Consider the following 27133-nt stretch of genomic DNA (forward strand, 5'->3'; position numbering starts at 1 on the left):
TGGTTGTTCAACTGATTAACAGTTTAATTACAATGAAATACTGAAACAAACACCTTCTATGGATTGCTTGCAGTTGCCTAGTCACTCAACAACTAAAAGCCTATTACATATTAACTCACAATTTGTAAAAACAAATATTTTATTTCATGTATCCCACATACAATGAGAATTCAATGAAATTTCAAATTTCAATGACTTAATGCATTTTGGTTTTTGTATTCTCAGATTTTTGCATAGATTTAATGTAAAAACTCAAATATGAACTGCATAATGTTTCATCTCAGGTAAAAAATATTTCCCAAATACTTTAAAGGTTATTTAAAATTTTAATGAAGAGAAAAAAAAAAGTTAGTAAACATATTGACTAATTTCAAATAACTAATTTGTTTTGTCTTTGCCATGATGACAGCACATTTTATTTTGCGAGATACTAGTATTCAGCTTAAAGTGCAATTTAAAGGCTTAACTTTGTTAATTAGGTTGGACAACATTAGTTTGTTCTGCAGAAAGAAAAATAATAATGGAAAAATAATAATAATAATTTTTTAAAAACATAACAATTTCTTAATAATGTTGACCTTAAAATATTTTTTTTTTTGAAAATGTAAAACTTTTAAAAAGCCCAGTCAAACTAAAATAAATAAGACTTTATCAAGAAGATTTATATAAAATAATACATTTATAAAACTATATATGTGGCGATTCGGTGGCTCAGTGGTTAGCACCGTCACCTCATAGCAAGAAGATCGCTGGTTCGAGTCCCTGCTGAGCCAGTTGGCATTTCTCAGTGGAATTTGCATGTTCTCCTTTTGTTGGCGTGGGTTTCCACCGGGTGCTTTTGTTTCCCCCACAGTCCAAAGATGTGTGTGAATGAGTGTGTATGCATGATTCCCAGTACCATGTTGCAGCTGAAAGTGCATCTGCAGCATAAAACAAATACAGGATAAGTTGGTGGTTCATTCCGCTGTGGCGACCCTTGATTAATAAAGTGACCAAGTTAATGGAAAATGAATTAATTATGCAATAAAAATCTAAACGATAGTGATTTTTATTATTAAATTTGAATAATACATTTGTATTCATTTATTGCATTTACTTTCACACACAATTGTAATCTTGTGTATCTTGCATGGATATATTAATCTGTAGATGCTTGGATATTTTTATGCCATCAAACACCTGCTTTTGCCTCACAGACACTGGTATTTTCATCAAGTAAAAGTCAAATAACATTTTTTTATTTTTCTGTGTGGTTAATTTAAATATGTACAATACATCCTTTATCACACATACATAACTATACAGTGTTTGCTAATCAGCTATTTTAAGAACAATGAAATAAAAGTAACAAGTAGACACACTGATGAAACACAATTTGTAAAAAAAAAAAAAAAAAAGACTTTATTTCATATATCCCACATCGTTTTCATCGACCAAATGCATTTTGGTTTTTCAATTCTCAGGTTTTTGCATAGATTTAATGTAAACACTCAAATATGAACTGCATATTGATTTTTTACAAACTCATCATAACATTTTAGCACACACTGAATCTTAAAATCTCAAGTACATACAGTTGAAGACAAAATTATTGTCTCTCTTGTTAAATTTAATTATTTTACAAATAATTCCCAAGTACTTAAATATTTATTTAGAATTTTAATGAAGAGGAAAAAAGTTCATAAACATAATGACTAATTTCTTATAACTGAATTCTTTAGTTTTTTCCATGATGACAGTACATAATAGTTTATAAGTTATTTTACAAGATGCAAGTATTCAGCTTAAAGTGCAATTAAAAGGCTTAATTAGGTTAATTATTGGACAACAGTGGTTTGCTCTGCAGAAAAAAAATGAGGAAAGATGTGAGTTTCTTAATCATATTCACCTTAAAATATATATATTTTTTAATTTAAAATTATTTTTTAACTCCAGTCAAGCTAAAAGAAACAAGACCTTGTCAAGAATATAAAAAACAATTGTATAATTGTAAAAACAATATAAATACACATTTGCCTTCTGATATGGGATGTACAGTATATACAGTGAGAAAAATAAGTATTGAGCAGCACATCACCATTTGTCTCAGAAAACATATTTATAAAGGTGCTGTTGGCTTGAAATTTTCCCCGGATGTTGGTAACCAAGAAAGAAATCCATATATGCAAAGAAAACAAATCTAATTGGTTTACAAATGAAGTTATGTGTCATGAAATGAAATAGGGAAAAAGTATTGAACAAATGAAGAAAGGGAGGTGTAGAAAGACAGGGAAAGCCCAGACAGCAGCTGAAATCTCTCAATAGTTCTTCAGCAACCCTCTGCCCTTCATCATTGTAATTACACACAACTAATTTTGTTTTGTTTGATTTTTATGCTTGGTTTTTACCCAAATCTGGTTCAATTCGATGTCAACAGCTGCTTTAGAAATATTAATCCCAGGAAAAAACATGACATATTCAATGCTTATTTTCCCTGCTGTATGTATTATGTCTTTATTTTCTTTTGTCATTCCTTTAAAACCAGTTTTAAAACATTTTTAATCTGTTTTTAATCATTTTTATTCTTTGTTGTTCTCCTATAATAAGGTGAAAATGAATAAAAAAAACTCTTAATTCTCAATCTCCTATAATCTGGAGGAAAGTCCTTACCCCAGGTGGAGGAGTTTACGTTTCCCAGGGTTTTGTTCACGAGTGAGGGAAGGATGGAACATGTGATTGACAGACAGATTGGTGCAGCAGTAATGCGGTCGATGTACCGATCCGTTGTGGTGAAGAAGGAGCTGAGCCGAAAGGCAAAGCTCTTGATTTACTGGTCAATCTACGTTCCTACTCTCTTACTTCTCTTACCTCTCTATACTTTGGGTCATGACCGAAAGGACAAGATCTCAGGAACAAGCAGCCGAAATGAGTTTCATTCGAAGGCTGGCAGGGCGCACCCTTATGGATAGGTTAAGGAGCTCTGACACCCGGGAGGAGCTCGGAGTAGAGCCGCTGCTCCTCCACAACGAGAGAAGTCAGCTGAGGTGAAACAGAAATCTGTTTCGGATGCCTCCTGGACGCCTACCCAGGGAGGTGTTCCAGGCATTTCCCATCGGGAGGAGGCCTCGGGGAAGACCCAGGACACGCTGGAGGGACTATGGCCGTACTCACACTAGGTACAGTTGCCTCGAACCGGGCCAAAGCACGCTTGTCCCCCCTCCCGTCTCCCCCGATGGCCCGCGCTCACACCATATCTGGCCTCAGCACGCTTACGTCATCGCTGCTGCTCTGTTCAGTGAGAAGCACTCTCTATGGCAAGCCTTTTTAGCATTTAAATCTTTGTTCTGACTCTATAAATATATTTAGAGATATCTCTAATTATGTTTTGACTAGTCATAATTATAATTCCACTACTCAGAATGACAATTAGAGATATCTGCAATTACAATTGTACTAGTACGAAATCAGATTGGAAATATCTGCAAATATATTATGACTAGTCATATTCCTCCATTGACTTCCATTGAAAAATATTTGCAGATATCTCTAAATTTTTAGAGTTTTGATTAGTCACAATTGTAATTAGAGATATCTCTAACTGAGTTTTTACTAGTTAGAGATATCTCTAAATATATTTATGGATAGTCAGAACAGGGTTTAAATGCTAAAACAGCTTGCCATACGCTCTCACCCAGTAGCACAGTGGAGATTTCTCTAGTTATATCGTTTCAGTCGTTTGTCATGCATTGACATGCAGTCCAATATTTCGCCAAACAGTCCTTAGGGATGCGGTGACGCAGTCAGATATTTCACCGGACAGATCCGCCACTTTTGGCGCTCTTAAACAATCATAAAGCCCTCTTGCTGCAGGAATGAGGAGGTCTGCTGAAGGTGCGCAGCTGTCATGCTGTGAGGAGTTCTCGTCTTTAATAAACTACGGCAGTTTGCGATCACTGAACAGTAAGAATGATTAATAAATCCATATGAAACAGCCCCTTAAAAGTCACGTACCGCTTTCAGTTTCGGGCTTTGGCGCGTTTTGGACTGAGCGTGTCTCTCTCTCTCTCTCTCTCTCTCTCTCTCTCTCAAAGAGCCCAAGTGATCCGCGCTCAGGCACACCTCTTCCAACCGGGCCAGGGCCAGCCAAGTGAACCATGCTTGAGCCCGATTCAGCGCACTCACACTTCTCAAACGATCCGGGAAACAGGCCTGGGCACAGTACGGATGGCATAGTGTGAGTAGGCCATATGTCTCTAGGCTGGCCTGGGAACGCCTCGGGATCCCCCCGGAGGAGCTGGAGGAAGTGTCTAGGGAGAGGAAAGTCTGGTGGTCTCTCCTAAAGGCTGATTTATACTTCTACGTCAAACACTGGCGTATGCTAAGGCGCTGACGCATAGCCCTTCGCCGTGGCCGTCGCCGTGACTGACGTGCACCTCTCAAAAAATTTAACTACACGTCGCAACAAAGCATAGCGCAGGCTCTGTGATTGGTCGGCTTGGTAGCGCTGACGAGTCTGGGCGGGACCATTAACACCTCACTGCCAACTAGCGTTTCAGAAGTGTTAATGCAGACCAACAGAGACAGCGCGCAGAAGTATAAATGCACAGCCACGCGCGTTGCATGCGTCGTGGGTTACGCCGGTCACTTGACGCAGAAGTATAAATCAGGCTTAAGACTGCTGCCCCCGCGACCCGGCCCCGGAAAAGCGTCAGAAAATGAATGAGAAATGAATGAATGTTCTCCTATACTTGTATTTTATGTTTCTTTTTTTCTTGTTTATGTAAAGCACTTTAAATTACCATACTGTATGAAGTGAGCTATGTAAATAACATTGCTTTGTATATAAAATGAATGTCAGGTTGTCCCTTATATTTGTTAAGTCAGTGACCCATCCTGAGTGTTAACCACTACAGTCCTCTAGTAGTCTTTGTGTTATGTGAAAGTCTCCACAGGCACTGGTTTTTGACATTGCTCTCCTTCCCACCCAGGAAAACACTGGCACCTGAAACTGTCTGTGAATCTACTGGTTTCTTCTTGACCCGTCCAGAGCCTCCTGTGAGCCACATAGGATGGGCCGCCAGTGATGGCACCTGGAAGCTGAGCTCTTGGAATGATGGACCACATTTCTGGATTGAGATGAAGGTAAACTGAGGCGCTCGGGTCCCTTCGGACACACCGGCCCTGAGAAGAGCACACTTTCCTGCTGCACAGAAATGCTGCCTCCGTCACGTTCACTATATAGCGGCCAAGTGTGATGTCCAGATAATCCCGAACCGCTTCACAGGCCCTCTGCACGAAACAGAAAGAGAGAGGGGTTTGGATGTTGTATTCTGCTGTGGTTAACTGAAGGTTTTATCAACATCGAGATTTTAGGGAAAACAAATCAATTATGAATATTTAAGAAAAGATGTTCATATTATGTAATATGGTAGCTCTTAATCAGTGTTGAGGAAAGTTACTTTTGAAAGTAATGCATTATAGTAATTACAGCCTAAAAATATAACATTACTTTTTACGGTTTTAATGTTTTTTTTTTCTTCTTTTTTCATTTTCTTTTATCATTAATTCATGCATTTTCTTTTCAGCTTAGCCCCTTTATTAATCTGGGCTTGCCACAGCGGAATGAATCACCAACTAATCCAGCATATGTTTTTATGCAGCGGATGCCCTTCCAGCCGCAACCTTTTACTGGGAAACATTCATATACACTCATACACTACGGTCAGTTTTAGCCTACCCAATTCACCTGTCCCACCTGTCTTTGGACTTGTGGGGGAAATCGGAGCACCCGGAGGAAACCCACGCAAACATGGGGAGAACATGCAAACTCCACACAGAAACACAAAGGTTCGAACCAGCGACCTTCTTGCTGTGAGGCGAATGTGCTACCCACTGCGCCACCGAGTCGCCATTTTATTTTATCTTTTTCATAAATTGTTTCCATAGATATATACACTAGATGTCGCCTGGCCTGTTGTTGTCTATTGGACGGAATGCGTCAATAGCGCTGCCATCTTGCTACAGGGTAGCGCTCCTTTGAAATGAATGCAGGACCAAGGTACAGTGGAGGACTGTAGCCATCAGAAGCCAGAGATATACACATATACACATATATCTATGATCGGGAGTTTTCCTGGATGTTAGTATGTAATTTTTGTTTCTAATCACGAAAATTATAATTTTACATCACTTTTCTACATTGATGGATCAGTGACCGCATGGGCATTCCTGACAAAAAGCTTGTGTTTGTGTGTATGGAAATATACTATCCACCCTCCCTGTTAAATTTAATCTAATCCGTGTCCTGAAACACAGCTCCTCTCCTGCTTTCACTTCTCATACTGACGGAGGGAGCGATTCGTTTGTGAATGAATCCCCCGAACGACTCTTTCACTAATGTTAGCCGACAATAATACAAGTTTCTGGCAGCGCAGCATCTCGTTGTCATATTTCTTTTGCATTGTTTGCTGATTTTATTCAACAAAACTAGCATAAGCCGAGTGTTTAGTGCGAGTTGGAGCTGCTTTGCCTTATGGTAAATGCAGTGACTGTTATGACTGTTATCATCAATAACGTTACCTGTGTAAAAAAGTTCAGAACATTTAAAAACAGAAAAAAACTGAATATTACCTATGAAATGTTCTGCCTTTGTGCTTTGTTTTCTTTGTTTGCTCGTTACTACACCCGTAGACAGCGCAAAAGTCCCGCATCTTTACGTAATAACACTGTTTTGACTAGTGCGATTGAATGACATTTTTCCTGGGAGCACTGTACCAATGTGGCAGCGCTATTGACGCATGCTCAGGGTCCCTATGCGATATCTAGTGTATATATCTATGAATTGTTTCTATATGTTCCTGCGGGCAGCGCATTTTCTCATTGAATGTGTGTTTTGAAATGGTAATTAATTAAACTAAAAAGTACCATGTGGGGGCACGGTGGCTTAGTGGTTTGCACTGTTGCCTCACAGCAAGATGGGCGCTGTTTTGAGTCCCGGCTGGGCCAGTTGCCATTTCTGTGTGTAGTTTGCATGTTCTTCCCGTGTTGCCGTTGGTTGTGGATGCTCCGGTTTCCCCCACAGTCCAAACACATGCGCTTTAGAGGAATTGAATAAACTAAATTCTCCGTAGTGTATAATTGTGTGTGTGTGTGTGTGTGAATGAATGCATATGGGTGTTTCCCAGTACTGGCTTGCGGCTGAAAGTGCATCCACCTCTGAAATAGAGACTCTAACCCTTTGTAGCAGAGATGCTCTTGGTTAAATGCTGGCAAAGTAGAACATGGAAGCAGCTTGAAGCGGGAAAACATGAGTATGTCTGCGGTCTGGAGGTATTATAAAGTTGATGACGACGTTTTTATATTAGACTTTTTTTTTAAACATTTACTGTTGCATTAAAGTCCAAAAGTGAAGAATTGATGGTTTTTATTACTTGATTGTTCAAGCTACCTCACAGAAGTTGTTGAATGCTTGAAAAAGGTAAATAAAAAAAAAAATAAAGAACATCCTGGATCGGTTTCTTCGCTCTTCTTTATTATTTTTTATGTCTTATAGAAGTATCGAATCGGATTCAGTATCGGTAGATATACATAATCAAATACCTCAGGGGGGGGTAAAAAACCTGATAGGGACATCCCTGATTATTATTACATAACATGCGTTACGGGCGAAGCAGTGGCGAAGTAGATAGTGCTGTCGCCTCACAGCAAGAAGGTCACTGGGTCGCTGGTTCAAGCCTCAGCTTAGTTGGCGTTTCTGTGTGGAGTTTGCATGTTCTCCCTGCGTTCGCGTGGGTTTCCTCCGAGTGCTCCGGTTTCCCCCACAGTCCAAAGACATGCGGTACAGGTGAATTGGGTAGGCCAAAATTGTCCGTGGTGTATGAGTGTGTGTGAATGTGTGTGATGATGTTTCCCAGAGATGAGTTGCGGCTCGAAGGGCATCCGCTGCGTAAAAACTTGCTGGATAAGTTTGCGGTTCATTCCACTGTGGCGACACCAGATTAATAAAAGAACTAAGCCAACAAGAAAATTAAATAAATTTGCATTACTTTTAATGCGTTAGCCCAATACTGCTCTTTACTATTCAGATTTAAACATTAAATTATTCAAATAATTCAATATTGTTTAATCATTCAATTCTGAATTTTCGGTCGATTATTTATTTATATATTTAAAAACAAATTTAGACTAAAAATATGTTTGGTCAAGCACCATAACAGCTTTAAATGGAGTAAAATTTGTTCAACTATATCACAACATCTTCCCCAAAATGCAAACGTATATGAATATTCAAAATTATTGCTTGACACAAATGCAAAAATGTCAGTCTAATGTCTAGTAATAAAACAATCAGAATAAAATTGAGTTAATAACCAGATACAGATCAATATTTATAGAGATTAGGCTGATATTTGGCTGTTATTATGGGATTACTGGCAAATACAAAATATCTGCGCAAGAGTCAACAAAGTATCTGAGCAAAATATCATGGCCACTTCATTGCTTTAGTTTAGTATTATTATTTAATTGGAGTTTTAGTTTAGTACCACACCAACATATTTATTTTAATTGTAGATTTATAAAGGTTTAATGTCAAACTTTGTGTCTGTTTGATCATTCAGTTCACACACACACACATATTCAATTACCAAAAATTATTTAGAGCTTATACTATATGTAACTCTTTAACTTGTAACACTTTCAACACTTTTACCTCAATTATAAAGCCACATCAAGTCCTCATTAATGATTAAGTCCCCACAATAACAAACTGACATTAAAATCTCTTGGACACATGCCATAAACTACACACTTTTGAAAACCCAGCATTTCAGATGATTAGTTAATCACCGTAAGTGCTAATCATCACAGCGGTAAACAACAGTTTTCCCCTTCCATATATAAAGAACTGAGATTTATTTCCAGGCAGACTGTTTCCAACATTGTCACTGACATATGAGAGTTCACATGTTTAACAGGCAGTATGAGGGTACGAGTAAGCCATTTGAGACGATATTCACATTCATAACTGGTCGATTGAAGTGATCAAGAGTTTACAGATGAGCAAACTTGCATTATTTAGTATTCAACAGTTCCAACAGAGGCTTTTAGCAGTAAGTAAATATATGAGTCAACAGTTCTTAATATAATTAATTAATATGAGTGTTTTTTGAAGAATCATGTGAATTCTGTGAAGCTAAAAATTCATCTTTAAAATGACTAGAATACATTCAGTCATTCATTTTCTTGTCGGCTTAGTCCCTTTATTAATCCGGGGTCGCCACAGCGGAATGAACCGCCAACTTATCCAGCAAGTTTTTACGCAGCGGATGCCCTTCCAGCCGCAACCCATCTCTGGGAAACATCCACACACACATACACTACGGACAATTTAGCCATCCCAATTCACCTGTACCACATGTCTCTGGACTGTGGGGGAAACCGGAGTACCCGGAGGAAACCCACATGTACGCAGGGAGAACATGCAAACTCCACACAGAAACACCAACTGAGCCACTAGAATACATTATAAAATAAAACTATAAACTACTTTTGAACAGTTATAGAGCAATAACATTTCACAATTGTACAATTTGTCCTATATTTTTCATGAAATAAACGCAGTCTTGGTGAGCAGGAAAAGCTTATTTTAAAACATTAAAAAATCCTACTGACCCCGAATTTTTGACCGGTAATCCATTTCTTTCTTAGCGTGATGAACATTTTTACAAAGATCAACTTGTTTTACTTAGGAGTGCAGGTGAAAAAGTTCCAAGAATGTTCTATAATGGAACCACAGATTCCTAGAACCCTTATATGTGTCATTTTTAAAACAACTTGACGCACTTCAGTTCTCTAGCCAGCCACTTTACCACTAGCATACAGTAATCAGAAGTATATGCGTGCATGTGTGTAATCAACATCAGTCAACCTTTGTTCGAGAGAAGTTTCCATCTCCCCACAGCACGACACCGGAGGCTCCAAGAGCGACACTCTCGCCAATGGTGTGCACCAAGTCATCCTGAAAACAGCATTGAGTGACACATGAAACAGAATTAGATCAACACAATCAAAAGCAATAGCTACCATAACTTTAAAGTGGTAATAATAAATGTTTCAACTCTATAACAATAAGAAGAAAGAAGACCAATAACATTTGGTAGCATAGTTAATCGGTAACACTTTACAATAAGGTTCATTAGTTAATGCATTTACTAACATGAACTAATCATGAACAACACTTGTACAGCATTTATTAATCATAATTGAACATTTACTAATGCATTATTAACATCCAAGTCCATGCTTGTTAACATTAGTTAATGCACCATGAGTTAACATGAACTAACAATGCACTACTGTATTTTCATATACTAACGTTAACTAACATGAACATATACAGTAGTAAATGTACTGTTCATTGTTTGTTCATGTTAGTAAATGCATTAATTAACATTAACTTATGAACCCTATTGTAAAGTGTGACCAGTTAATCTTATTACATAATTAATTCACACACACAAAAAAATTGTATTTACCAGAGTTTAAAGATTCTAAAACATTTAAAGCAGCAGACATAACTGATTAACCACAAAGAGCAATATTATTTGTTTGTCAATTATTATTTTTTATTGTCTACTGACAAACAACTGTTGTCTAATGACTTGTCTATTTAACCCACTTGCCTAGTTAACCTAATTAACCTATAGGCAGGTTATAAAAATGCACTTTAAGCTGAATACTAGTATCTTGACATCTAACGCCCCATTCCCACGGGCTGTCAGCGTCCATGTTTCCCATTCACTTTGAAGGAGTGACATCAAGCGTTGTTGCACTGAATTGTGTATCCATCGCCGCTGCAGAAGTTGGGGATTTCTTAACTTTTCAAGTGCCAACGAAAGCATTAACCAATCAGGGGTGAGTTTCCCAAACAACGATGTAACTCACGGCTGATATATCATATGGGAAAAGAACGATGTAGTGACGAGTGTTTCCCAATACCCGTAGTTTCTCTGTCGCAGATCCATCATTTGAACCACGTTAGTTATAATGTAAAACACCCATAATGATGCTCTAAAGGGGGTGGAGTAACAACTTCTTTAGAGAAGAACCCCATCATTTCTTTATGCAAATTATATTGTTTTACACTTATTTCCCATATTAACTGAAATGTATGTAATTAACACATACATAGAGTTTCCTTTACAAATTGTTTTGAAAATATTCCATAGTCTATTCGAAATTAACATAAAATCACTTACAAAAGTGTATTCTAACATCATATATAAATCTTATAAATAAATGAGCCTATTTAATAAGAAATTATATTTTTTATTTATTAGGAAATGAAAACAATCCTACTTTAATAATAATAATAATAATAATAATAATGATGATGATGTTTATTTTTTTTATTATTATTATTATTATTATTATTAAATAGGATTTTTTTTAAGTCTACTTTTAAAGTTTGACACATGCAAACCACTGCAGAAAAGTTCCAACCAACAGACCCATGTCATAAACAGTACAGATACTTAATAAATAACCTACTATAAATTAAAAGCATTAATGTATGCTATGTTTTTTTTCACACGTTTTTGAAAACTTTATTCCACTTTTAAATAATAGGTCACCTATAGCTTTCGTCATGAGCTACGGCTGTGTTCAAAATGACATCAAAGTGCACCACGAAGGGAGCGCAATTGTAAACATGAAGATCGCAAAAATGATCTGTAAAAATTATTTGAAAGCAAATTACACCTAAGAGAGATGACTTTAATACTTTTTAAAATAAAATAATTCCAAGTTTAAATGTTAGAATGTTCTAAACGAATAGGACATAGCGGGGATAACTGGGAATAGAACACAGCCCGGAACTATGTTTCTTCGTTTGCGATGCAGCTTGCGAATGTTTGTTGAAACAATGGATTTGGGAAACACCAAATCAGCAAACTATATTTGTAACGACACAACTTGCGACCTTAGTTGGCTAACAGTGGTTTTACGCACCCCAGATCGCTTTATGCAAATAACCCAGCTCAGACAGTAGCTGATTGCGGGCTAATTTCATTGGCTGACGCTGCTATGACAATCGCGTCAGCCCCAACTTTAGACATGCACTCCGTCAAGTGTTGACGCTGAAGCCCCATTTGAATCGAGCGTAAGGAGTACAATATCATGTACTGTCATCATGACAAAAACAAAAAGGAAACAGTTATTAAAATAATTATAAAACTCTTTTTTAAGTGTTAAACAGCACTTGGAAAATATTTGAAAAATAATTACAATTATACAGGAGGCCTAATCATTTGGCTGTAATCCTGTTTATTTATAGGTTCATGGACAAATTATTAGGCATCCTGTGAAATTATAATTCTCTTTTAAATGTATCCAAGTGCTCTTTAACACTTTTTAAAAATCAGAGCATAAAAAGTTACCAAAGTAGACCAAAAAGAGCACCAAAATAGTTTTAGTTTATTTTTAGTCATTTAAAAAGGCAGAAGATTTACTTCTTTTAGTCATTGTTGGCAGGGCCGGAGTGGGACTCTTTTTCAGCCCTGGAGTTTCAAGCCTTAGACCGGCCCACTGACTATATTAAAATAAGGTCATTTCCAATTCAGTTTCTAATTACACGTCTTTTTTTGAGAAAACAGCTGTTTTAGAACTTCAAAGGTTCAACAACCCTTACAATATTATATGTCTTAACAATAAAAATGAAAAAAAAAATGTTACTCAGACGAGGGCCGAATCCGGATTGGCGGCGTTATAACCTAACGTGCTGACCACTGTACCACAACAGCTGTACATTGAATGGTGACTTATCTAGTTATATCATCATTATCCTTGCAGGCTGCATCCTGCTCACGAGGCTACGAGAAAATAGATAAAAAGAGCAGAGCTGCGGTAAAATAATGAATAAGAAGGCTGTGGTCAAGTAAATAAATAAATAATTTTTAAAAAGTGTGACTGCTGAGAGCAACAGATTCTGGAGCTAGGGACACCGGCCCTCGCGGCCAAAAAACAGACCGGCCCACCGGGAATTCTCTCGGTCCTCCCGATTAGCCAATCCAGGCCTGATTGTTGGAGTCTCCAAACCATTTCTTTTCAACTGATGAATAATAAAAACACTGAGAGCCACTCAGAATTCACCCTGCTTCAAAAAGCTTGTGAATTTAATAGGATAGTTCACCCCAAAATTAAATTTACTCACTATTTACTCACCTTCAAGTGGTTATAATAACACTTATGGGATTATTTCTTCAGTTGAACACAACAAAGACATTTTGAACAAAGCTGAAAACCTCTAACCATTGTCTTCCATAGTAGAAAAACAAATACTATGAAAGTCGGCGGTTACAGATTTTTAACAAGTGAAGGGAAAGTAAAGGATTGATTATTAATGATCAATTTTTTAATTTTTGTGTGAACTATTACTTTAAAGTGGAGCTTACAATGTAATTGTGCTTTTATATTTGATTTTTTATATATTTTAAGTCGAAAAGTGAAGATTTGATGTTATTTATTACTTGATTGTTCAAGCTACCTCACAGAAGTGCTCTGTTAAAAGAGTTGTTGAATGTTCAAATAATGTAAATTAAATAAAACATAAGGATCTGGATCTGTTCCTTTACTTTTCTTTGTTCTTTTTTATGTATTATAGAAGTATCGGAACTGGTTTCGGTATCGGTAGATACTTAAAATCAAATGACTCAGACTTAAAGGCAAAAAACCTGATTGGGACATCCCTAGTTATAGTATTAGTTATATAAGAGTCTCTGTTCTGACCTGTGAGAGAAACTCCATAGAGTATGTGAAGGCGATCCTGGCGTAGGGGAAAACGGAGGGCATCTGATGGGTGGTCTTTTCCCTTACCCTCATGGCCTCCAGGATCCGATACCTGCTGTACAGCAAAATGTCCTGACCGCGGCCCCGAAGTCCGAGATCCAGATAGATATCAGGGTACAAAGCGGAGCTGACGTTCCACATCCAGGCCAGTTTATCATTCCTCTTCATCTCCAGAGCCGGACACTCACCCGTGTAAGTCTCGTTCTTTTTATACTGATAATTATAGCAGCAAGGGAAGCCATAAAACCCCCATAATCCTCCAGGACGCTCTCTACGGCCTAGTTTTAATGTCTCCACCATAAAGGCCATGGAAGATGCTTCAAATTCCTTTACAGCTTCAGTTTCTATCTGATCCGGACTCCAGGTAGGATGTTTGGCTTTCACTATTGCTCTCGAAGCTTTCCAGTAGACTTCCTTAGAGTCCCAGTTACGTTCCCACAGTGGTCTCCATTTCTCCCAGTCAATAATAGCCAGTCCTTGAAATTCAGGATCCGGTATGTTTTTGCGCAGGTCTTCATCTGCTTTCTTTAGGTGTTCGTTCAGACTGGCATTTTGAGGAACACCTCCATATATCGGTTCATCGTTAGGACCATAGTGGGGATATTTTCCTAACTTATCGGAGTAAAATATAGTGATGTTGTCGCCCATGAATGTCTGGTTAGGGTTGTGCACGATGTCGAAGACGCTCAAATCCAGTTCCACTCCAAATCGAGACTTGCAGCGCTCTGTTGGTGCGTTCCATATGGAAATAAACGGGAGCTGAGGGAGGAGATGGGATGAGATTGAAGGTTATTTTAGTAAACAAAAACTAAAGCTATTGGTCAAAACACATTATCACTTAGTGAACTAAAATTAAAAAAAAATCATAATAAATGAAAAACTCAAGTTAAGTAAAATGGATAACAGTCACTGAAAATTGTAATGAAATAAAATCATAATTAGGAGACTAAAATAAATTATTAAAATTAGGGCGGCACGGTGGCTCAGTGGTGAGCACTGTTGTCTCACAGCAAGAAGGTCACTGGTTCGAGTCCTGGCCTGGGCCAGTTGGCATTTCTGTGTGGAGTTTGCATGTTCTCCCCGTGTTCGTGTGGGTTTTCTCCAGGGTTATTATAGTTAACGAACGACTTACAAATGAGGACAAGGAAGCAATTTACACAACTATAAGAGCAACAATGAATAAGTGCTGTAGGCAAATTTCAGGTGTGTAAAGTGTAAGAAGCAAAACTAAGTCTAAATAGTTGAGTTTTTAGTCGTTTCTTGAAGACACAAGTGACTCTGCCGTTCTGATGCAGTTAGGGAGTTCATTCCACCAACTGGGCAGATTGAATGCGAGAGTTCGGGAAAGTGATTTCTTCCCTCTTAGAAATGGAACCACGAGGCGACGTTCATTCACAGAACGTAAGATCCTAGAGGGCACATAAATCTGCAGAAGTGAGAGCAGATAAGAAGCAAAGCCAGAGGTCGCTTTGTAGGCAAACATCAGAGCTTTGAATTTGATGCGAGCAGCAACTGGCAGCCAGTGCAAACGGATGAGCAGCGGAGTGACATGTGCTCTTTTGGGTTCATTAAAGACCACCCGTGCTGCTGCGTTCTGAAGCAGTTGAAGAGGCTTGATAGAGTTAGCTGGAAGCCCGGCTAGTAGAGAGTTCCAGTAATCCAGTCAGGAGAGAACAACAGCTTGAACAAGGAGTTGAGCGGCATGTTCAGATAGGAAGGGTCGGATCTTTCTGATGTTAAAGAGTGCGAATCTGCACGATCGAGCAGTTCTAGAAAATTGTCCAGAGAAGTTTAGTTGGTCATCAGTCGTTACTCCCAGGCTCCAACTAACTGAAACTAACTAAAATTATTGCAAAAACCTCCTTCGTTTTCGTATTTGTAACTGTATTTAATACATAATCTTAATGTAAGCCTTTTAAAAGTAAATATAATCCTCGCTGCAGGTGTTTGTGTCTCCTGCTGCCACTGGCCAGATCGAGCCGGTTCTTCTCTAGTCATCCTCGCTGTTGCTCCCGCGACAAAAACAACGAGTGGACATGACAGCAGTGCGGTGACAGCATTAAATACAAAGACTGAAAACTCTTACTTTAAGGCATTTGTGCCCAATAATGGGTTTCATTTCTGTATCGCGATCTCGAACGAATCTTTGCTGTTGTATTTGAATTTGAGGATGGATAGATGGTAGTGTTAGATGATAGTGTTCATGTGTTCTCTGAAAATGTATGACTGAGTTTTTATTAAACAACATTAATTATGTTGATTTTGAATCTTGCACCTAACAAATATCCATATTTAGAAAAAAACTGAAACTAATACTGAAACTAATAAAAACTAAACTAAAACTAAGACATTTTTAAAATATAGAAACTAATAAAAAGTAGTAAATCCGCCTTTAAAACTAATTAAAACTAACTGAATTTGAAAACAAAAAGTCAAAACGAAATAGAAACTAAAACTATTGAAAAATCCAAAACTATTATAACCTTGGTTTCCTCCGGGTGCTCCGGTTTCCTCCACAAGTCCAAAGACATGCACTATAGGTGAATTGGGTAGGCAAAATTGTCCGTAGAGTGTGTGTGTGAATGAGTGTCTATGGATGTTTCACAGTGATGGGTTGCAGCTGGAAGGCCATCCGCTGCATAAAACATATGCTGGATAAGTTGGCGGTTCATTCCGCTGTGGCGACCCTAGATTAATGAAAGAACTAAGCCAAAAAAGAAAATGAATGAATGAAACTGGCCGTAGTTTATGAGTGTGAATGTGAGTGTGTATGGGTTACTTCCCAGCACTGGATTGCAGCTAGAAGGGCATCCACTGTAAAAAGCATATGCTGGATAAATTGGTGGTTCATTGCGCTGTGGCAACCCCTGATGAATGAAGGGACTAAACAGAAAGAAAATGAATGAATGAATGAAATAATCTGTGTAAATGAACACTAATTCTGTGGTGGAAAATCCGACCTGCGGCTGTTTATAGAAACGCCTGTAGATGGCGTTTTTACAGCAAAACACATCAGTCAAAAAGAGCAGGATTACATGATTAAAGTCAGGATTATTAGCCCTCCTGAATTATTTGCCCACATGTTTATTTTTTTTCCCTATTTCTGTTTAAAGGAAAGATGATTCTTTTAACACATTTCTAAACATAATAGTTTTAATAACTCATTTCTAATAACTGATTTATTTTATCTTTGCTATGATGACAGTAAATAATATTTTACTAGATATTTTTCATGACACTAGTAGGTTTAACAAGGCAAGTTATTGTATAACCGTGGTTTGGTCTGTATAGACATTCGAAAGAATACATTGATTAAAGAGGCTAATAATTTAGACCTTAAAATTCATTCTAGCCGAAATAAAAAAATAAGATTTTCTCCAGAAAAAAAACAATATCATAACAAATACTGTGAAAAATAATTTTGACTTCAATTGTATATACAAAAACATATTTTCTATATAGTTCATGGCAAAGAATACACTCTTTAAAATAAAATAACTCAACATAAACATAGGAGTCTGAGAAAAAATGCTCCTTTCCATTGGACATTTCAGAGGGCACTTAGAGGTTTTTGCATCTGAACTTTTTAGTTTTAGATTCACGGTTTTGTTAGACCATTTTTTTGTTGCTATAAACTGTTCAAACTCTATACTTTGCTTTGGTCGACACTGGAAGTGTTCTGTTAACTGTTGAAGAAATAGTTCACCCAAAAATGAAAATTCTATCATCATTTACTCTCCCTTCACTTGTTCAAAATCTAGTTGAGCTTCCTTCTTCTGTTGAACACAAAAGAAGTTGTTTTAAAAAAATGCTGAAAACCTGTAACCATTGACTTCCATAGTATTTTGTCCTAAAATGTAAGTCAATGCTCATTGGTTTTCAGCTTTCTTTAAAATATCTTCTTTTGTGTTTCTTCTTTTGTATCTTGAACAGAAGAAAAAAAAAAACTTATGAAGGTTTTGAACCACTTGAGAATTACATTTTTCATCTCTTTACACAAGAATTGCTAAAACTTACAGAATATCTAAACTAAAACCTAAATATAAATGTTTGTGCAAAAAAATAACTAAAGTAAAACTAACAAAACCTTTGATGAAAACTAAACTAAAATATACATTCAAATATACAGCGGATGCCCTTCTAGCTGCAACCCAGTACTGGGAAACATCCATACACACTTGCATTTACATGCACCCATACACTACGGAACGTGTTTAGTTTATCCAATTCGCCTATAGCGTATGTGTTTGGACTGTGGGGGAAACCGGAGCACCCAGTGAAAACCCACACCAACATGGGGAGAACATGAAAACCCCACACAGAAATGCCAATTGATCCAGGCCGGACTCAAACCAGTGACCTTTCTACCCACCGTGCCACCCCTAAAATATACAGCTAATTATAAAATATGATCGAAATAAAAACTGCAAAACTATAATAACCTTGATTAGAGGCTGGCTGAGAACTGATGCAGAACACATGCTGAACACCATCAGAAGACATGTTCGACGTCCAGACCTGTCCATCCCAGGAAAAGGTGAACCTGCAATGACGGAAACGCTGAACATTTAGCATCCTGCTCCACACCTGATGTTACATGAGCCAAGGCAATTTAAATGGAAATGAAGTCGAGCTACAGTCTAATTTAAAAGGTAATTTCAATGATGAGAGGCAATTTTTTTTTGAACAAAGGTATACTTTATCCTGAACAACTCATTATCCATAATAATCATCCACTTCAGGAAACACTACATTAAGTGTGCGTGTGCATGCGTGACCCCTGAAACGTGCTTTTATAATGTACAGGATTATTTTACTTCTCTAAGAAGCAGAGGCGGGCACAAAGATTAGATTATTACAATGACAATAACTTACAAAGTAAAATTATTAATATTAATATTTAACATTATTATCATTTTAGACATGTTACTATGGTAAAGATGTGCTGTTATCATGACAGTAAATCCATCTCATGATAAAAAAGCATCTATATATGGTAAACAGAAGTACATTATGATGCTTTTCAGTTCCACTTCCACAATATTAGCATCTGTACTTGTTGTTAGGGTGGTGTGCGACAACAGCAAGCCCAAAACCCATGGTATTACCACGGTACTTTTATGTTATTGTTTGTTACCATGTTAACTTTACACAAAAACTCTAAGTATATACATGGTAAACAGAAGTAGATTACAGGTCTGTAGCCAGCCTGCTGAAAGGGCTGGTTCTTTTTTTCCCCAAAACGGGACATTTTTGCAGTTATTAACTTGATTTTCTAGTTAAATATGAGGTTTAAACACTGCATTTAGTGGCATTTTAAGCACTATTTTTTAGCTGGATTAGCTTGTTGGATGATCATTATAATCACACTTTTTGATGTACAAAATATAAAAAATATTTCCTAAAGATTTAAAGTAAAAAAGACTTATTTTTAAAATACAAATGTATTACATCTGTCATTAATTTGATACATATATCAAAAAGTTATGAATTTAAAAAAATGGAGCTTATTGTCATTTATTGTGCAAATAAAAAAACTAAGCAGCACATTCAACTTTCCTCAGATTTCCTCAACTTTCACAATTTGCCCATTTGAATATTGAACAGTTAAAAATAAATAAATAAAATGATAATAATTTTTATACTAATACTACTAATAATAAAAATGTAGAGCTTAAGGATTTTTCTAGCCTCTCTTGTAAAAAGAACATTTAAAAATTCATGTATACCAACAATATAGCCTAATTATTATTAAAATTTGGTCATTTTTTCTTTCAATAATAGAAGTTAGGTTCCTTGTAAAATGTTTTATCTATTTAACAACAATAAAGTAGGTCCGTAGAGAAAAGATGACTTCATTTAAGTCAGATTTCACCTTTTATGGTTTTTTTTTACTATTTATGATGGCATACCATGCAAACTAGGACAAATGAGCTCTTGTATGGGACAAATTCTGGACCTTTGTCAGTAACCCTCCCTGGCTACGGGCCTGCATTATGATGATTTTCAGTTCCACTTCCACATATTTGCATCTGTACTTGTTGTAAGGGTGGTGTGCGACTACAGCAAGCCCAAAAACATGGTATTACCACGGTACTTTTATGCTATAGTTTGTTACCATGTTAACTTTACACAAAAACTCTAAGTCAATACACTTAATTTAATCAAAGCATGATTGGAATGGACATGACATACTATGTATGCTTCTGAAACAGAATTACGAATGAGTTAAAAAGAGGAACCACGACTTTGCGTGTCAAAACCGGTAAATACGGAGAATGTGGCCAAAACTGCCAATGCTTATATATGAAATATACATATATTAAAAGCCAATAAATGTACTTACTTATGCTGTAAACCTTTATGTATCGCTCATTCACAAAATAAATAAACAGCTTCAGCTTAACTCGTGACGCTCTCTTGGTAGGACCTATGGGAAAGAGGGGCGGGGCCAACGGAGGAGCGTAAGTGACGTTCACAAACGGCGTCGGTCCGCCCGGCGTACAACGTCGATTTCAATGTAAATGTGTCAAGAAATTGATTCTCCACTATGGCGACGTTTCGCTTCGGGCAGCACATCATAAAGTCCTCGGCTGTGTTTTTGAAGACGGAGTTGTCCTTCGCCCTAGTCAACCGAAAGCCGGTCGTGCCTGGTCATGTTCTCGTGTGTCCTCTCCGCGTCGTTGAGAGGTTTCGGGATCTTCGTCCTGATGAAGTGACGGATCTGTTCATGACCACGCAGAGAGTTTCCAGTCAAATAGAGAAACACTTCCAGGCCTCCTCCCTCACCATCTGCGTACAGGACGGACATGAGGCGGGACAGACAGTGAAGCATGTCCACGTCCACGTGCTGCCGAGGAAGGCTGGAGACTTCGAGAAGAATGACAGCATCTATGATGAGCTCCAGAAACATGACCGGGAGAGCGAGGATGACTCTTCTCAATGGAGATCTGAAGAAGAGATGGCTAAAGAGGCCAGTGAATTACGCAGCCTCTTCAGCTAATGTGTCTGCAGTGCTTTATCTGTTTGGAAGGTTGCAAGACATGCAGTTGATTAAGAAAACTTCAAAGAGAACTTCAACAAATCGAAATTTGTTCCTACGTTTTTTTATGACCATTTATTTAAAATAAAAAATTTTGTTGATTGATGTATTCTAAAAAAAACAACATAAAAATCCTGGTATTATTATGATATTTACAAACTCCCAACTAAGCTTTTTAATTTTCATCGACAGGTTCTCTTAGCATGGGCATAATGTTCCGCCATATACTGTAGATGTTTCGTTTGGAACAATAAGGACTCTGATTTAAGAACAAATCATTATATTTTAGTAACTGGTTTAGTAATAATATAGTTGCAACAACTGTTTAATAGTCATGGTGTTTTACTTAATTACTCTGAATTGCTGTTGTCTTTAAAATATTTTACCCTAGTATTTTGAATTTCTGTGTTAGACTTGCTACTGACGGCGTTAGGGGTTACACATCTTTCACCTTGTTTTACGCTTGAACAACTAAATGAAGAATGCTTAAGTCTATTTAACTGAATGTATTGTATTACATTACAACATCGATGCTGTAAAACATCGCTGTGAAATTGAATATAGTAACATTAAGCTTTCACTGGAAGTTTGTTTGCTTTAAACCCTATACTGTGCATAGAGCCCACAGAAGAAGGCTTTAAGACAAATCTAATTTTAAATTATTCAAAAGAGAAAAAAAACTGAGGACATGAGCTGGCTAGTTTTTTTTTTATCTATAGGCTATCGTTTTTAATTTATAACAACTACACTTACTAATTGTTTTTGTTTTTATTAATGATAATAAATTTCTATTTTAAACAAACTATTTTTTCATATTTCTTTGTTCAAAAATGCTAATTTAAAATTGTTATCTCATTACATCATTTATAAAACTGTAATAACGTACAGTTTAAAACACTTTGTGGTAAAATAGTATTTTTTTAAGCACTTTGACAAAAACAAAGGAAATATTTTGTTGCATCAAGTTTGTTATGATCACCACCCAGCAAGCTAATCCAGCAAAATTAGTGCCTAAAATCTCATTAAAATGCATCATTTGAACCTCATAATTTAACAGAAAATGAGGCGAAAAACAGCAAAAAGGTCGACTTATTGAGAAAAAAAACACCCCTTTTAATAGGCTGGCTACAGGCCTGTGTTTTGATATATATGATTAAACTAAGCATGGCGTAGTGGGTAGCACTGTTGTCTCACAGCAAGAAAATCGCTGGTTTGAGCCTCGGCTGGGTCAGTTGGCATTTCTGTGTGGAGTTTGCATGTTCTCCCCATATGTGGGTTTCCTCCAGGTGCTCCGGTTTCCACCACAAGTCCAAAGACATGCGCTATAGGTGAACTGGGTAAGCTAAATTGTCCGTATATATGTGTGCGAAAGAGAGCATCTCTCAGTTATGGGTTGCAGCTGAAAGGTCATCCGCTGCATAAAACATATGCTGGATTAATTTAATAAAGGAACTTAGCCGAAAAGAAAATGAATGAATAATTAAACTAAACAAAACGCTGCGATTAAAGAGTATTGCCAAATTAATTACTTATTTTAGCACATATATTTAATATATCTTTAAGTATTCTATCATTGTAAACGCTGAGGCTTATATATATTGAAATAATTTAGTAAATAATCATTAAAAAATGAATGCCTTAAAAATTAGGCTTACTGTAGAAAAAAAACCATGGTAATCAATAGTCTGATCTTGCAGCTCAAGACTCACTGAAGCTGATGCCGAGTTCAGTCTGCATGATTTTCAAAGTAGTCGTGTCAGATGTTTTCACACTGTATGACTATCTGGGCTGGCGTTTTGTCGCTGCTTTGTTTACACTGCAAGATGGATCGGGGAGTTTCACACTGCATGACTTTACAAAAGGAGAATCGCTGACAACTTTTTCCAAGCTACGTCTCACAACCAAACACAGGTAGCATATATTTTGTTATTAAGTACATAATGAGTCTTTAATTGGTTAAAAAAAATGTACATATTTGCTCACCTGGGTTTGAAGGGAATTAGCAATTTCTCCTCAACTTATATTTTATTCGGCCTGGTTGTGATATTGGTTAAACAGACACGGGTGCTCCTGACAAATATACAGTTTTATCTCCATTTCTTGGGTCCAAATAAATTGAAAATGAGCACTTTTAATTTGTCCCTCAACCTCCCGCTGGCCTGCAGGTAATCACGCTAGTGAATGCTGCTCTCTCATTGGCTGTAGGTAATCGCTGATGTTATTTTCATTCAAAACTCACACGGCATGATTTGAATCGCCGACAGCTCCAGATATTTAGCATGCCAAATATCTCACAGGCATCGGCGACTCATCGGCTATTCTCTCATATGGCGTCCTTGGTACACTCTAAAAAACAAAATCACCATTTGTTCAGCACACTACTTTTTCTGTCATAAATACTAAGAATTGTGAATACGAATTGATTACATAAAAATATATGTTATGTCAACAATATTCGCTAAATGTTATGTCTACATGTTTAACTGAGTTTTCTGGACAAACATTTTTGTGTTGAACAGAAATGTTGATATTTAAATAATTTGTGCTTGCGTGACGTGACGATCGAAAACTAAGTTTGTTTATCAGTTGCTTGAAAGAGTGGTGACACAGTGGCGCAGTTGGTAGCACAGTCACCTCACAGCAAGAAGGTTGCTGGTTCGAGACCTGGCTGGGTCAGTTGGCATCCCTGTGTTCACGTGGGTTTTCTCCGGGTACTCTGGTTTCCGCCATAGGTGTTTGCCAGTACTGGGTTGCAGCTGGAAGGGCATACCCTGTAAAACATATGCTGAACAAGTTGGCAGTTCATTCAGCTGTGGTGACCGCTGATAAATAAAGAAACTAAGCCAAAGTAAAATGAATGGATAAAGTAGTAAGTTTGTGTTCATTTTTAAGTAAAATGATTAAAAACTCCTAACTGCTATGATATGCTAACTAGAACTAATTACTTATTTTGCAAATTTGAAAAAAAATCATCCACTAAACAGAAAAAAATGTATTGACTCAATAGCAGTTACTGTTGCTTTAGTTGATGTGACAAGAATATCTTCATTAGTAAAATACAATAATCAACATTGCATAAAGAAACAAAATTATGTTAGCTGAACAAAAAATTGTTACTGAGAAAAACTAAAAAACAGTTGTTGAGACAACTCAAAGTTCTTACTGCATCAAGTTGCCTTATTTTTTTCTGTTTTCTCAACAATTTATTTTTTACAGTGTAGTTCTTACTGTGTGATTGAAACGAGCACCGATTTACCTGTGATTTCAGGCATTTGACGGCGATTTCTTAAAATCTGTCTGCGATTTACAATCGGGGTTAAAATCATGCAGTCTGAACTTGGCATAAGCAGAGTCTGGTCAGTACCTAGATGGGAGACCACATGAGAACACTAGGTTGCTGTCGAAAGTTGTGTTAGTGAGGCCAGCAGGGGGCGCTCAACTTGTGGTCTGTGTGAGTCCAAATGCCCCAATACAGCAAAGGGGACGCCATACTGTCAGTGGGTGCTGTCTTTTGGATGAGACGTTAAACTTAGGTCCTGACTCTCTGTGGTCATTAAAAATCCCATGGCGCTCCACGTAAAGAGTAGGGGTGTAACCCCGGTGCCATATTCCCCCCATTGCCCCTTACTCATCATGGCCTCCCAATCATCCCCATTCACCAAACTGTCTGTATCACTGTCTCTCCACTCCACCAATAGCTGGTGTGTGGTGAGCGCACTGGCGCCATTGTCCTGTGGCTGCCGTCACATCATCCAAGTGAATGCTGCACACTGGTGGTGGTGTGGAGAGACCCCCCTCATGATTGTGAAGTGCTTTGGGTGTATGATATATGCGCTATATAAATACACACATTACATATATGTAATAATAATTCAACTATGGTATTAATAGTAAAATTGTTGTTAATCTAATTTTAATCACTGAGCCAAAACATGGGCGAAGCAGTGGCGCAGTAGGTAGTGCTGTCGCCTCACAGCAAGAAGGTTGCTGGGTCGCTGGTTCGAGCCTCAGCTCAGTTGGCGTTTCTGTGTGGAGTTTGCATGTTCTCCCTGCGTTCGCGTGGGTTTCCACCGGGTACTCAGGTTTCCCCCACTGTCCAAAGACATGTGGTACAGGTGAATTGGGTAGGCTAAATTGTCCGTAGTGTATGAGTGTGTGTGTGAATGTGTGTAAGGATGTTTCCCAGAGATGGCTTGCGGCTGGAAGGGCATCCGCTGCGTAAAAACTTGCTGGATAGGTTGGTGGTTCATTCCGCTGTGGCGACCCTGGATTAATAAAGGGACTAAGCCGACAAGGAAATGAAATGAAAAAAAAAAAATGAGCCAAAAACATGGTTACTACACTTTTACTACATTTAAATCATGGTTAATTTTCATAATAATAATAATGCATTGTTATAAATGCTGTTTGTTTCCCATGCTGCATGTCATTTTTGTTAATAACATGGGCAAAACTGCATCTACAGACTATTAATGCTCAGACAAAAAAGCACATTTTTACTTACAAAGATCTAAAATTAACAAATGAGGAACTGAGAGTTACACTAGTGGGTAACACCCTTAAAACACTCCAGCTGCATGCAGAACTACTCAACAACTGAAGTCATTGCTTGAGTGATTAAAGATTAACAAACACGCCATACATCATATTGCATAGTGGTGTATTATGGGAAACCGTTCACAGAGTTAAACGCAGCAAATATAGCTTTCTTGGTCTGTAAAGCCTGTAATTTGGGCTGGTCCCTGTGCTGAGCAGATCCAAGGATTGTAGTCTGCACATTTCGCCCATTCGTGCTCAGAAAAGCTTCCACTGATAACAACAGCAATATGCATGAAAGGAAATGAAGACTCTTTAGCTTAAATTTAATTAAAAAAAAGTTTGTGCATCAAAATTTCTGAAAATCTAATTCACTATAGTGTCACAATTGCCTCATAGACATAATGCAAATGCTTCTCTCACAGACAGTCAAACACTGTAAACCCTAATAAGTTGAGTCTATTCACATGGTCTGAGGAAATTGAGTAATGAGAAATCGACAAAATTCAGTTGACCAAATGAGGTCTCTTCATTGAATTACTTAAATGTTTAAGTACGGGATAAGTTAAAATGTTAAATGTTTAAGTATGGATAACTTAAATGTTTAAACACAGATCATTTAAAATGTTTAAGTACAGATAACTTAAATGTTTAAGTATGGATAACTTAAATGTTTAAAGAGCCCATATTATGGGTTTTTGAAAATTCCCCTCCATGTAGTGTGTAACACAGCTCTAAGTGAAGTGAAGTATCCAGCTAAGGCTTAAATCTGTAAGAATACAGTGTTTAAAACTGTTGATTCATCTATAAAAGAGTCGATTCATAGTGCTTCAAACGAGTCGCCTTGATACCGACTCATTAGGTGTTTCGCCATGACGTACGAACGAAACAAAGTTTTTCACGTGCACGCGCAAACCCGGGAGATTTCAAACCTGAGGCCCCGCCCTCTGACGCAGTAACCCAGACACACACACACACACACACCCACAAACACACGCACACAAACATGCCGGTCGATTGAAGTCACATTGCAGATGGATATATTGAGTCTCTACCCAAAGATGAAACCTCAGCATTATAGCCAAGCAGTTGGAAACTACTGGAAACTTCTGGAAGCTACATGCTACAAAGAATACTTCATCTGCGTTTGTTAAAGGAAGGATCAGTAACTTACTGATGGACATCAGGATGGGTTTCTTCCATTTCTCAAGTGTAAGTACGTGCGGTTAAAGTTGTTGCCTCGTTGACTCTAGCTTGCAAATGTATTTAGTTGTGATTTGTTACTTGTAACCGCGTGTACTGTATCAGGTTAACTGGATATTTTATCTTATCGCGTGCAAAGTCACGTTAAAAACGCGACGCGTGCTGTTTGTTTATGGAGCTCCGTGCTAGAGTTCTGCTCCCGCGATTTATTCGGAAATTTATTCCCGCGCCGCAGAAATCTGGCGCGGGGACAGCCGCGGGAATAAATTTCCGAATAAATCGCGGGAGCGGTCGGTAACGGGTTTAATTTGGGACGGGAGCGGGCTGTCTAGCAATATCACGGATATTGCTATGCGAATTAGAAAGAGAGAGTCTGCGTGGTGCTTGTGTGTGTGTTAGTGCGCACGCGCGCGTATGAGAGAGAGAGAGAGAGCGAGCGAACGAACGAACGACAGCTTGGCTGTCTGGACTGTATACTGGGTGATTTTTGGTTGTGTTCTCCGCTCTAGCGGGACCGGGCGCGGCGGG

At 37.7% G+C, this 27133-nt stretch overlaps 3 protein-coding genes across 6 annotated transcripts in view; 1 reads left to right on the top strand and 2 right to left on the bottom strand.

The window, feature by feature from the left end:
* The window catches only part of slc12a5a (solute carrier family 12 member 5a), a 2560186-nt gene that overhangs the window by 15295 nt on the left and 2517758 nt on the right, over positions 1 to 27133 (bottom strand). The gene's annotated exons all lie outside the window — the stretch shown is intronic.
* On the bottom strand, positions 1380 to 26718 carry hyal1 (hyaluronidase 1). Of its 4 annotated transcripts, XR_015492887.1 has the most exons (7): positions 20171 to 20246; positions 18267 to 18367; positions 13765 to 14583; positions 9908 to 9997; positions 4649 to 5268; positions 4224 to 4315; positions 2080 to 3134 (listed from the first exon to the last, which is right to left on the bottom strand). XR_015492887.1 is itself a non-coding variant. In XM_087256074.1 (6 exons), the coding sequence occupies exons 3-6, from the start codon at positions 16353 to 16355 to the stop codon at positions 4912 to 4914; spliced, it is 1314 nt and encodes a 437-aa protein (XP_087112200.1). In that variant the 5' UTR covers positions 16356 to 16707; positions 23106 to 23212; positions 23501 to 26718; the 3' UTR covers positions 2080 to 4911.
* Positions 20319 to 21668, top strand: fhit (fragile histidine triad diadenosine triphosphatase). Its single transcript, NM_200740.1, is given in 1 exon segment — positions 20319 to 21668. A coding segment is annotated over 1 exon segment (453 nt). The 5' UTR covers positions 20319 to 20374; the 3' UTR covers positions 20828 to 21668.

This window comes from Danio rerio, chromosome 6 (genome assembly GCF_052040795.2).
Source record: "Danio rerio strain M-AB ecotype USA chromosome 6, GRCz13ab, whole genome shotgun sequence".
Classification (NCBI taxonomy): domain Eukaryota; kingdom Metazoa; phylum Chordata; class Actinopteri; order Cypriniformes; family Danionidae; genus Danio; species Danio rerio.